Source organism: Eutrigla gurnardus, assembly GCF_963514095.1.
Source record: "Eutrigla gurnardus genome assembly, chromosome: 16".
In the NCBI taxonomy this organism is placed as follows: domain Eukaryota; kingdom Metazoa; phylum Chordata; class Actinopteri; order Perciformes; family Triglidae; genus Eutrigla; species Eutrigla gurnardus.
The window spans coordinates 16,321,509-16,334,615 of record NC_139927.1 but is presented as its reverse complement, the minus strand read 5'-3'; the positions used below and the strand labels follow the sequence as shown (position 1 = coordinate 16,334,615).

Here is a 13,107-nt window from a genome sequence, read left to right as displayed (position 1 = left end):
ATAAAAGATCACTGGATGATTCCCTTCAGTAAATCTACTCCGAATAAGCATTAAATGATATTACAGTTAAACTGGTATTGTTAATGCAGATCTGATTTAGTTTTTGACATTTTTGGATGTGGCTGTTAAACCATCCATATCTTAATGGTGAGTTTTATCATTATGATCTGATACACACAAGGGATCATGCGTTCGGTCATGTGTGTGTGTGTGTGTGTGTCTGTCCATCTGTCCATGGCTAATCTCAAGTACTACTGGACGCACCAGCGTAATACCTTTTGAGCTCATTATCGACCGCCTGCTCCAATAAATCAATGTGCGCCGCATTGCGCAGCTTAAGCATACAAACACATGTGGCATGTGGAAAGGAAGTGTCCTGGAAAGAGTGTAAAATATTTATTTTTCTTTTTCTGAATTTCAAACGCCATGTCACTGAATTAACTAAACATTATGTTAAAAAAATGGAAATGAATAGATAAAAAAAAGGAAAGTTAGCGAACACTTAAAAACCATTTAGCTGAAAAATGGAGGAGTTTCCATTTGGCCAGGAGACCACCTGCATTAAAAACCAGATCAGGGTTCAACTCACTTCCAAAGTCAGTGAGTCTCTCTGTGAATTCAAACCTTGCAACATGAATTGGCCCCACGCCTCCTCTGAACATACGCTACGGACTCTGAAGGGATCATTTAAAAGGGTTAAATAAAAACATACTCTGTAAAAACCAAACGCTCAAATACTGATAGACCTTATATAACCTTGTCAATAAAACATGAAAATAAGAAATAACTCAGGAAGCGAGCTGGTCCAGGGTCAGCTGCAGGTGAAGTGGGAGGTAAACGCCACCGTCCACACCGACTTCCCCCAAAACAACAGCGGAATGACAGCTCAAATAAGACATACACTCTCTTCTTAAATTAACTCAACCTTTCTTTCTTCTAGCTGAAAAAAAAAACGACACTCGCAGTAGAAAGACAAGAAATATTTTTCACCCAAATTTTCTTAAAAGATAAGCGAGGGGGGATACGTTGAAAATCCTCACACGCTCGGCTGAAATTTACATGAATGTGACGAATATAATTTGTAAAAGAACCTTGATCCGTACAGCAGCAGCCTGGAGGCACATTTTCAGTGCCGCTCTAATGCAAAGTCAATGCAGAATAGACTTGACTAGAGAATACATGAAATTCGCGTCATTTGCACGAGTTGACATATTTTGAGCAAGTAATTTGTGTGAGGCTAAATATGATAGAACCTCACATAAGTAGAGACCGAACCAGGTATGTAGAAACCAGAGACTGTCTGTGGTTCAAACAAGGTCGCTGCCGTATTTAGATCTAAACAAAGTGATGGTGGAGCAGCTACATATTCTACCTCCGATCAATCCAAACTTTTTACTAATCACCATCATAGTTACTTCGGCAACCTTTTTTATCGGTTTAATGCAATTAAATCAGAGTAAAATTGTTTATGTTGGGTTCTACCGGTGGTAAACCAGCCGATGTGTCTTGCTGGATACAGTGAATACAGCTCAGTGAAGCCCCGCCTCCTCTCCAGTGCGTCTCGTGCGAGTGACGCAAATTAACACAAATGATCCTGCGGTCAAGCTCTTGCGCGGGACTCGAGGCGAAAATTCACTTTGCATTAGGTGTGAACACACCTCAACAACTACCACTCCCAGAAAGCTTTGAAGACTGCTGATGGAGGAGTGAGTCATGCCGTTCGACTGCAATACTACTAACTGGAAAGTTAAGGAAAAAGCAATTATCTGGGGCTGAATTTTGTTTAACACATTATGGAAATTTGAAAAAAATATATGGAGGCTTCCAATTCAATCTCTAGAAAATAATACAGAAGCTACAGTATAATACATGTACATGTTAACTGTGCCTGCTCAGGTGCTCGTCTGAAATTGTTTGCCTTCATCATTATTATCATCATTGTTTTGTGCAGGAGAAAATAAAATCTTAAAAGCAAATAAACTAAAACAAGCATTTCTTATTTACATTGAATACATTGCATTATCACAACCCCAGTGAACTTCGTCCGTCCTCCAGCCCACCTCCTCAACTCCCCTACTTATCGCGTTTGCAGAGTTCAGACACTAGAGGGCGTGTCAGAGACGGAGGGTTGTGTTTTAGGGTGGAAGTGGTGGAACTGAAATGTTCGGGTTGAGCTGAGGAAGCTGTACACATCCCTAAAATAAAAAGGCCTGGCTGGGAAGGCTCCAGAGTTTTGTAACAGCACTGATCGGGCCAGTCCTGCCCCAGCCCCGAGCCGGCCCCGAGCCAGCCCCGAGCGGGAGAGGGGTCTAGAGGTTGTCCCCGGGCTGGTACTGAGGCTCGGTGGCTGTGAAGTAGTCCTCCAGGAAGGCTTGCAGGTACTCAAAGGTGGGTCGTTCCTCGGCATCCTTCTTCCAGCACTGCAGCATCAGCTCGTGCATGGAGATGGGGCAGTCCTGGGGGCACGGCATCCTGTAGCCTCGCTCCACCTGCTCCAGCACCTCACGGTTGTTCATGCCTGAAGACGAAAAACACGCAGAAGGTGAGCAAGTGCACCAGGGGATCTTAAAGAGGAGCTATTACACTGCTTTTCTGGTGCATACTTCCAGGTTACTACTAGAACATGTGTGTTCATGGTTAAATGATGAAAAAACTCTTCATTTTCCCAGTAGCTCTCCTCAGCTCGCTTTCAAACTCTATCTGAGCTCCTGCCCCTCCCTCACCAAAAAGCTCAGTCTGCTGTGATTGGTCAACAGCTTAGTGTGTTTGTCAGAAATGTCCCGCTGCCTTGCCATAACCAGATAACAGGAGTTGATCTGCTGAGGAATAGTGATAAATATGAACTTTAGCCACTTGTTCTTCATCTCCTCCTGCTGAGTCTGAGCTGAGTTTCTGGTGAGGCTGCATGATTTGGACCTGCAGGCATTAAGAATAACTAGACAGAAGTAGCCAATTTTCTGGCTGATGGGCTCATTTGCTTGTGTAGTTCATATAGAGGTGTCAGTTTTAAACGGATACGTTCCATTACCAGTTCAAAGTTCCTAGTAGTAACTTTAAGTTATTAAACTTTTCATTTCTGGGTACCTTTTACACACCTGTATAAAATAATTTCCCGAAGAGGCAAAGTTAGCACCACATTGGTAACATAACAACGTTTTACATCAACAGTAAAAATGTTATTACCATATCAGTGAGGAGACATTATCGGGGTGCGACAGCTGCAAACCCATCTGTCTAAGCCTAACCTCCTCACCTTCTCCCCGAAGCACAAGCAGCCCACCGGCCACATCTGGACTAACATGTGTCTCCCTCCCTGTGTGGTGCTGCACTCAGACTACGCTCTGGGCTCTGGACCAGTTCTACTTTCTGTCTGAAATTCAGTTGTCCCACAGGCGAGTGGCGGTAATTAAGAATTATCTAACATTCTGGCCGGGAAACAAAGGTCACCCGAGCATGAAAGGACCTTTTACTTCCACAAACAGCAGGCGCCCTGCCTGCTGTTGCCATGGGGGAAGGCTCTGTGTGTTTTGGTAACAACTCTGTGTTTCATACAGAGGTTTGTTCTTATCAGGCCACTTTATCGACGTGTCAGAAGTGGCTCATGGCTCTGTTTAACGCCCCTCACCTGGGTAAGGCACCCGACCCTTGGTGACCAGCTCCGTCAGCAGGATGCCGAACGACCACACGTCCGACTTGATGGTGAACTTCCCGTACAGCGCGGCCTCCGGGGCGGTCCACTTGATGGGGAACTTTGCACCTGTAGGAGAGCGGAGATGGAGTAAGCATCAATGAAGTGATTTTATCTGCAGGTGAATTCACATACTATTGGACGTAGTCACGGCAACGTGTTGAAACCGAGTTCGGCATTCTGGCCGTCGCCATGTTGGATTTTTTTTGCAACAAGTAAAAGGAAGTGACCATATTTGGACTGTAGAGGAGTGACGGGTAGAGCTGATGAAGACAATAAACATCAATAATATTTACATCTACGGTGATGCAAATTTGTGGCAGTTAATATTTGAATTAGAACCCGGCTGATTTATCGGTCCATATTAGGTATTATCAGTATTGGCGAACACACAGATATATAACATTAAAGAATCTAATATAGAAAGTGATGCTAGAATAAATTTGGACATGGTGTGTCATAACATAGTTTGCACAGCAGAGTGCACCGTTACCATAGCAATACGATGGAGTATAATATTACACAACTGAGAGGACCAGAGCTCTGGCACTGTAGCAAAATACAGCTGGAGTCATTAAATATAACAATCATCTGATGTCAGATGTGGTGTTAAATAACTACAGGGAGTGGAGATCAAGTCGTGTTTGAAGTGATGTGGCCTCTTCAGTTCCACTGGTGAGTCACAGAAACACAATGTACGCGATTGTCTAAACTTTAAAGCAGCTTCATGGAAAAAGCTCATAAGGTTAATCAAAATTACAAACACTGGGTCGTCTTCGGCTAGATGACGACTTTCATCATCTGCCAACTATAAAAAAAAAAAAGAAGACGGTTTAACTTTTCAAAGCACAAGCTTCAAAAACATGTGTGTCGCAAAATAACTTCACATGTCAAAGGGAGAAGAAAATTCTCTAAATTGAAGGCAGCATCTTCTGAGCACAGACAATGACATCAACAGGAACAGATGTTATGAGCTCCAACTCACCAACGGGGAGATGACGGACACTAGAGTATACTTGGGTGTTGAATACTTCAAACCTGGGTGTGTAACACTGGAGAAACCAGCAAGATTACACTCGTTTCAAAAAATGATCCGAGTGCAAAACCCCGCCCCGCACACTTCCTCTAGAAGTCCAGCTACGTTTCTCAACATGGAGACCTTACGCTCCGCTCCAGTCTTACTAGCTTTGTTTGAGGGCGGGACAAACTAGTGGCAGGGCAGATATTATGCTAATGAGTTACTTGGTGACATCACCACTTTACACAAGAAAAGTCCATTTGAAAGGAGGCGTTTGATGCAGAGTTTCTGAAGGGGAGAAGAACTCCCTTTGGACCTGGAGACCTTTTACATGTAGAACAAACTATAAACCCCACTGAAGGAAAACTCTCTAACGTGGTGTGTGTGTCCCCACCTTGGCGAGCGGTGTATTCGTTGTCTTCGATGAGCCTGGCCAGGCCGAAGTCGGCGATCTTACACACCAGGTTATCTCCCACCAGGATGTTGGCGGAGCGCAGGTCTCTGTGGATGTAGTTCATCCTCTCGATGTAGGCCATGCCTGCCGCCACCTGGAGCACAGCACAGAGAGCTGAAAACACCAGCTGGTTGGATGCCGTTGCTGCTGAATACTGCCACTGTGATTTGCTCCAGGAATCATGTGGCGAGAGAGCTTTTTCTAAATAACTACTAGTCTGTATGTAACTTTCAGGGCATTAAAATAAATACTGGCTGGAAGAGAAAACATGGCAATCCAATACCAACAAAATACAAAGTGATCCAGTTTTAGTGCCATTTGCCAAATTGGCATTTTTTGGGATTAATTTGATTTTCTTAGTCACGCATCATTTTATAATTAATATTTTGGGGCTTTGGTCTGTGAGCCATATAAAAGAATTACAGATACGTCACCATCGGTTTTCACTATTTTTCAATCTAAAATAATTGGTGCAGCCATTCTAACATGGTGAATTGCACTCACAGCAAATTAAGAGGGGATTAATTTGAAAACAGGATTCTTCTGACTAAATAAAATATACTGAAAAAACAACAACAACAAAGGCTGATCTGTTTCAAATTAAGGCCTGATTCTGAGCTGAGGTCATTCACTTAAGTTTTCAGTATGTTTAGCAAAAGTTTCCGAAATGTTTTTCGGTTGTTTTCAAGAAACAAGTGATGAGGAACAAATCCCGTTACTTTCATGTGTCAGAAACTGATGGATGAAGGTTTACCTGCGCCGCCATGTCTACCAGGTTAGGCAGCTTCAACCCCCGTCCTTCTCCATCCTTCAGGAATTCCAGCAGGCTTCCTACAGCAGACATAAACACACATGTGAGTACATGGATCCATCAGTGAATCAGTGGTGCCCTATTGCCCCGGCCCTCGACAGGAGCGGTTTCTAATTTGACGACAACCAACCACAAACAAAGGAACCTGACAGTTGAGAATGTTCCGGAGACCTGAGGAAACCGTCAGTTCACTTCTACTTTACGTCATCGCCAGTAGTGAGTTGGAGGGTGACTACAAGTGTGAGTGACTTGACGATCACCACAATTACTTTGACATTCATCAAATTTCACACTTCCTGCTGGTCTCACACTCGTCTCGCTGACTCAGCGGGCTGCGTGACACAGAAGTTTCCATTCTGGCGTCCGCTGGTGTTTAATGTCACGACGGCTCTTTCTTGTGGGGTTTCGGAATTGATGTGTTTTGGAGGATTCTTTTGAAGGCCTTAATCATTTTCAGCCCCTTTGAAACAAAGAGTTTTCCATAACCATTATTCTGACTGGAAAGGAACAAAACTTCTGCAGATATATGAAAAAAAGTGCCATATTCTTAAATACTGACAAGCACACATACGTTTATAGAGTATGGTGCTTTAGGTTTAAACCAATTAAACCAACTACATTTTATTGTCCTATCGGATCGTTTCAGCTTGTCAGTCCATCTACAAACACTACATCTAGTGTGAACATTCATGGTCTCCAGAGGTTGGTTTCAAATTCAGAGACCGCCGACTATTCTCCTGGTGCCAACATCAGAAAAAAAGGCACAAACATTAACATCTAACTTGCAGATTGACAAATGAACAAACTCTTTACAGACTCTTATAATTTGAACCATGCAGGGTTCTTTGGCTTCTCCCCATAGGACACTCCTTTTTGGTTACTGGTAGAAGGGTTATACCTAGAACCATCTGTTAAAGGTTCCATCCAGAACTCTCTCTGGAGGTTCCATCTAGAACCTTTCTACCTTCTAAGGGTGCCAACAAGTATCCACCCTCATTAGGGTCCTAAAGGGCCAGAGATGATGTAGTGCAGCAGAACCCACAACAGCCAAGGTGGGGGCAGGGGCTCGGAGGTTCATTTAAACACCCTTCTTTCAACAATCATTGTTAAACTCTTCTTCCAAAACAGGTTCTTTGGATGAAATGGGTTCTTAATAGAACCCTTAGTCTAAGAAAGAACCCTTGAAAATTCAGCTGCCTCCATCCTTCAGTCTGGGTCTACGGAGACGCCAATGCAGCCCAGAAATCCCGGAAGAAGGAATCCCCCCTCTTAGAAATAAGGGTTCAAAAAACCAAGTCAGATTTGGGTCTTACATTTAGCTGGGACGAATCACCTCAGGTCCTAAAGGTTCTAGTACAGATTTGTGTCTGAATTTGAGACCTTGGCACCCCCTCTTTTGTATTATGGGGTGAACACTGCAGCCTCACAGGACTGTCGTGGGGCCTTAAAATTTGGATCTTGTTTTAATTTGACATTTCGCTACGACTTCCTCCAGGTCTGTTTTGTTATATTAACTTTCTTAAACTTACATTAAGTCGGGCCTGTTGTGTGTCTACATGCATGTGTTACCTACCTTGGCCCATGTACTCCGTGACGATGTAAATGGGCTCCTCAGACACCACGGCGTAGAGCTGCACCAGCTTGTCATGGCGAAGTTTCTTCATGATCTGAGCTTCTTCCAGGAAGGACTCAGGGGACATGGTGCCCGGCTTCAGAGTCTTCACCGCCACCTTAGTGGTGCCGTTCCACGTTCCTGGCACACACACACGCACACACATGCTGGCATCAGCACAGCGCCGACATCTATTCATTTTCAAACCACATCATGTCAAAGTGAGACGTGCCAACCCCGCCGTCTAACCTGGCGAGGTGCTTGGCGGCTGAGGAGGGACTGTAGCTTTGAAATGACAAAGTAGTAAACATGCAACACAGAATGAGATATGGGAATCGGCTCGTCTGTCATTCTCAAGCACAGAGGTTGCGCTGAAGGATAATTAAATGGCTACGAGATTTAGAGTGGACCTTGATTTGAAATGGCTTTTAGAAGCCGGGGAGAGGGATCTAATGGGGCTTTGAGAGCCACAATACGCCAACACGGGAGCAGATAATCCTTTGTAGGATGATTAACAAAGGCAAGCCTGTAAGCTCCCCGCTGGTTGCATGCCAGTGACTGCAACACAGCATGGCTATGCCACCAATGAGCACCGCCTCCATGTCTCATTCTGTCACAGGAATGGGTGCAGGAATATTAGTAGAGACCCAAAGGGAAGACAGAGCACATAAACACAGTGTATAGATTCAATAAGGCTCCATTGTCTTTTAGCTTTAGCATGCTACCTAGCGAGCCAGCTAACTAGCTAGTCAAGAGTTTTACTTTGGTTCCTTGGCAGTGTTTTGATTTCTTAAAAAACATTAATGATTTTAGATTCCACACTTCACTCAATGAATCACTGAAAATAAAAAGTAGCAATTAGTATTTATAGAAAGGGACTGATTTTCAATGTCTTATTTTATGGATTGTGTTTTCCAAAACAAATCCTGCAGGATTGCCGGAGAGGGAGCAGTTTCTTGGTACATTAAAAGTGAAAATCTTCACATTCATTTCCAGGGTGTCCCATGGTGAACATTAAAAAAAGGGGAACTTTTGGTGCCAGAGGTTTCCTTACCGTAAAACACATCGGCAAAACATCCCGTTCCCAGCTTTACTTCCAACTCAAGTGCATCTCTGCCGATCTCCCAGGCATCATGACTCAAGCCCACAGTGTCAGGGATGTAGTTCACACACACGCCCGTTAAATTAAAGCACAAACCATCCGCACTCTCTACATGGGGGAGGGAAGGCAAGGCACACAGGGTTAACTACTGGGGAGAGGAACATGCATCGAGAGGCATGGAAGGGAGCCATCTGCAGAGCGTGAGAGCAGAGTCTCCTGACACACTGGATGGTTTTCCAGATCATTTTGGGAAGGGAGGGGTCAAAAACCAAAAGCATTCTCCTGGCAAAAGCCCCAAACTGAGAATTATCAAAATTTGCCCCATTTTCTCATTGGGTCTACTCCCTTCCCAGGCCAGATTATTTGCTTGTGTTTTGGACTCTGAGTCTGGTGTCTCTGCTCGCTCACTGTGGCCCCTTCCATGCGGCCTCTTCTTCCGGAGGCGACTGGATCCGTACCCATCCAGACCTCCCCAAACTGCCCATTCCCGAGACGCTTGATGAGCTGTAGCGACTCCCGCGGGATCTCCCACACGTCTTTGGTTTTAACGGACAGGTCGGCGAGGCGTGGCATCCCTTTGTGGCAGGGAACCACCAAGCGACAGCAGAGCCCGGCGGCTCGGTCTGCACAGCGATGCATGAATAAGAGCACAGGCGAGAGGTGTACAGAGAGTTAGCAGAGCATCCTGCAGGAGAGAGGAGACGCCTCAAAGCAACACAAGAACTAGAAAACAAGGCAACATAGGGCAGAGGAAACACAGGCGGAAAATCCGGCTGCTTCCTGGCCAGTCTAATGTGGTCTACACCATCCGCACTGATCCTCAGATCAACCAGAGTGCAGGTCCGACAGCACAGATACACCTGGAAAGGGAACAACGCTGATTTCATTTCATCGTTTTTGTTGTTACTGTACTTTTGCACCTTGTGATAAAGGATAGGCTCTATTTGTTGTGGGAGAACCACTATAGCTAGATCTAGATTTGCTTATTTGTTTTAGGGACACCAGGCTGGTAGTAAAACGTTATTTAGGTTATCATCTTCTCCGCTGTATCTCGAGGCTTGTTCCATTGGTCCCATCCTGCTGAATCCATTCGGCTCACTTCGGCTAATGGCATCCACGACTCGTAGGCGCTTTACGATAATGACGGCCATTTCTGCAAAGTGACAGCTCCGGGCCGTCAGTGACTCATCTGGGAAATGTACATCTACCGTCGCTGGTTGAACTATAGAAGGAGCGTGAGAGGCGTTAACGAGCGCCCTCGTCTTGGCAACTGAGTGGTGCTCCAGCTGCTTCCAGGCTTCGATCCCCGGTAAGGTTGACGCTTTAGCTGATGACACCGCGTGGTCTCTTGCTTTTACTCTGGAGGAAGCTCTCATGTTTGCCCGTGATTGATTAGGCCAGTGGATTAGTTTCCGTTGGTACCTAGTGAGCCCCCCCCCCCTCCTAATACCGCAGGGCCAAAGTGACCACCCTCCCTCCCCGCTGCCAGTGATAAGGCCCCAGGTTGTTTGCACGGCAGTAAATAGAAGATAAAGACCCATGTCTCCCCCTTCGGAGTGATCAATGCTGCAACTTGACCATCAAAGCCCATCTGGGCCGCTCGCCTGCAGCCTCAGCTGCTCCCCTGTCTTCACTCTGCTGGCTCATAAAACCTGTCAATATGTGGACCGTATCCTCACGCCACGCATCAAAAACAGTCAGTGTTTCAAATCACACATACTGTCATTCGATCTCGGCCAATTAATTCAATGTTATTTCATTTTAAAGGAAGAATCTGTCAACGAGGATGCGATAATTCTACTTGCTAGACTAGATTTTGTCTGAGTTTTAATTTTGGCTTTCGGAATTTCATTCAATGACTTCGTCGCAGCCGAGTAGTTTAAGCCTCTGATTCAACCGGGAGATGAAGAATAAATGGACATAAACAAGTTTTCACCAGCAAGAACATTAATTATGAGAAACAAAAAGTCATAATGTTTATTTTACTTTTAAATAAGTCAACATTGGTACATTTATGAGATAATGTCATCATGTGGGATACATTTTGAGATAAAAAGTTTTTTTTTCTTCTCAGTTCTAACTTTTAACTTAGTATCTCTGATGATTTTTGACTAAACATGAGTATCTAAATTTATTTATCTATTCTATTCATCTATTTTTCCAGAGTATGTTGACAAGGCTGCGTTATTGCTTATGAATTCTCCTTTTTATCTGTAAGAGGGAGAATGGGCCATTTGTTTTCTCAAACGTTACATAATCTCAATCCTCAAGGCCTTTGTCATCCCCTCGGTCGCATCTGAAGAGCCGCTACAGTTTATACGATGCCAGATATGCTCTTTAACGCCTTGAAGACATGAAAATAGAGGAAAAGCGGAAAGCAATACAAGCTCAAGCCCTGAAAAAAGGAGTCAAGGTTATCTGCAACGATGTGTTTGTTGGCTCCGTACGTCACCTAGAATGGTGATGAATACATGCTTTATAATGTAGAAGAGGAGGTTAATGCGCCATGACACCAAACACACAGAAAAATCCATGGTGATGATTTTAAGGGCTGAAACATCGATACGTCGATGTGTCAACTGGAGCGTAACAGGAAAAATATCCGTCGCTCAGTGAGAAGGACACAGAGAGGAAAAGAACAAATGCTTGACGACAAATGAGGCTCAGGTGAGGACAGGACGATACAGGATTTTACCACCATATAAAAACACTCACAGGGATTTTCCATTATGGGAATAATCCTGAATATCGTCATGAGTGATTTGAAAAAGATTACGATCAATTTTATTTGGAAGTTCACTAAAAAGTGTCTTCTCTGTGATGCAGTTAAGGTAATACCAGTATGTTTCAATGCCAATATAAGAGTCGTTTGCACATTTTGACAACGAGCAGTAAAAATATTGGAGTATTTTTGGCATGACATTCTGGTATCATCCCGTGCCTAGACTCAGGTGTACGTCATTGTTACTCCTCGACATAGAACAAGAGAAACAAACGCAAATACATCTTGACAGGAGGAGCAAGGTCAACACATCTATAATGTGATGCAAACTGTGCTCCAGAAGAGTGCTAAATAACTGCTTTTCCACTCTTAATGGTGACATTGTGTTCCTTGTTCACTGCTCGGTAGTGCTGCATTTAAAAAGTGGATGCCAATTAATAGATAAAGACGCATGGAGGTAACAAATGGAACTAATCTGAAACGTAGCAGCTTTTACTTGCGCCTCGCTGTAAGTGCCACCTTTTATTCCCGTATGTGAGGATGTGCTGGCAGGCCAGATGCAATTACAGTGTAACAGTGTCTGCTTAATGCGTTCTGGATCAATTCAAGGAAACGAGACCCTGGACAGAAGAGAAGACTATTCGGGTTTGTTCAAATGGGGCCACAGTGTCAACGCTCCATCTCCATCATAACATATATTTCCATGGCAACATCTGTCCGTTTCCATTTTTAATGGAGAGCGGGTAGCCTTGGTGGTTTTCAATTCACACACCGTATTCTCTCAGTGCTGTGGGTTATAAGCTGCACTAGACAATAACTCATGTCAATAATCCCATATATAGATCACATATTTACAATAATCAGAATGTGAATACATTAACTGGTCCTAAAATTAACCAGAATAATAAATAAATTAAAATCAACAGTTCTTAAAAATTATTTGAAATAAATGTCTCTTCATGAAGAAAAACAGTGGCATTGTTTTATTTATTACTTCCAGTTTGAACTCCTACAATAAAAAAAAAAAACATAACCTAAAATTCCGGTCCAGACATAAGTGTACGTGTCATTTGAAGCGTTTCTACCTGAGTAGTGCTGAACCAGCTGCTGCAGCGTGTCAAACTGAGCCCTGGTGGTGATGTAGTAGCCGCCGCTGTCCAGCTTGCGGATCTTATAATGCTTGACGTGGTCACCTTTCACATCGTCCCAGTCCCTTATGGACAAGGAGAAGGCACCTGGAGGGGGGACACAGTTCAGGGGTTCACTCAACATCAAGAACCTGTCTATGTTCTCCATCAGCATTAACATTCGTCACTCAGCAGTAGCCATCTCACTGCAGTTAAAGTTAACAAAAGCCACGTGGGATTTTTGTCAAGAGTGCAGAAACATTCCTCGAGTTCTTCTTGAAATTGAAAAGTGTTTTTACCCTTTGTGGTTTCGCTCTCCCGGATGAGATAGGTTCCCCGGGGGTTGCCGGTGGACAGCAGCTGCCTCTCCGCATCCTTACGGCCCAGTTTACCGAAGTACCAGCTGCAATTACAGGAGAAGTGTGATCAACACATTCAAAAGAAAGCTGCTAAACTCTGTGGCGATGTTGGAAACGGTTTCACCCTGACTGAGCCAATCTGAGAAAGAATTCAAAATCCAATTGACCGAAAGTCTAACGCAACCACTGGTTTACAATGTTAACTGAGGTAATA

At 44.1% G+C, this 13,107-nt stretch overlaps 1 protein-coding gene across 5 annotated transcripts in view; it reads right to left on the bottom strand.

The window, feature by feature from the left end:
* Window positions 1-381: 381 nt before the first annotated feature.
* The window catches only part of fynb (FYN proto-oncogene, Src family tyrosine kinase b), a 55,153-nt gene continuing 42,427 nt past the window's right edge, over window positions 382-13,107 (bottom strand). For 3 of the 5 annotated variants that reach the window (XM_084030858.1, XM_084030860.1, XM_084030859.1), the window contains 8 exons: window positions 12,834-12,937; window positions 12,493-12,642; window positions 9,144-9,308; window positions 7,545-7,724; window positions 5,915-5,991; window positions 5,101-5,254; window positions 3,626-3,757; window positions 382-2,518 (listed from right to left, as the gene is read on the bottom strand). In XM_084030858.1, the coding sequence (XP_083886984.1) occupies window positions 2,310-2,518; window positions 3,626-3,757; window positions 5,101-5,254; window positions 5,915-5,991; window positions 7,545-7,724; window positions 9,144-9,308; window positions 12,493-12,642; window positions 12,834-12,937 (1,171 nt within the window). In that variant the 3' untranslated portion in view covers window positions 382-2,309. Of the gene's footprint in view, window positions 2,519-3,625; window positions 3,758-5,100; window positions 5,255-5,914; window positions 5,992-7,544; window positions 7,725-8,637; window positions 8,794-9,143; window positions 9,309-12,492; window positions 12,643-12,833; window positions 12,938-13,107 lie in introns of all 5 variants that reach the window. The other 2 variants (XM_084030862.1, XM_084030861.1) reach the window with 2 other exon arrangements.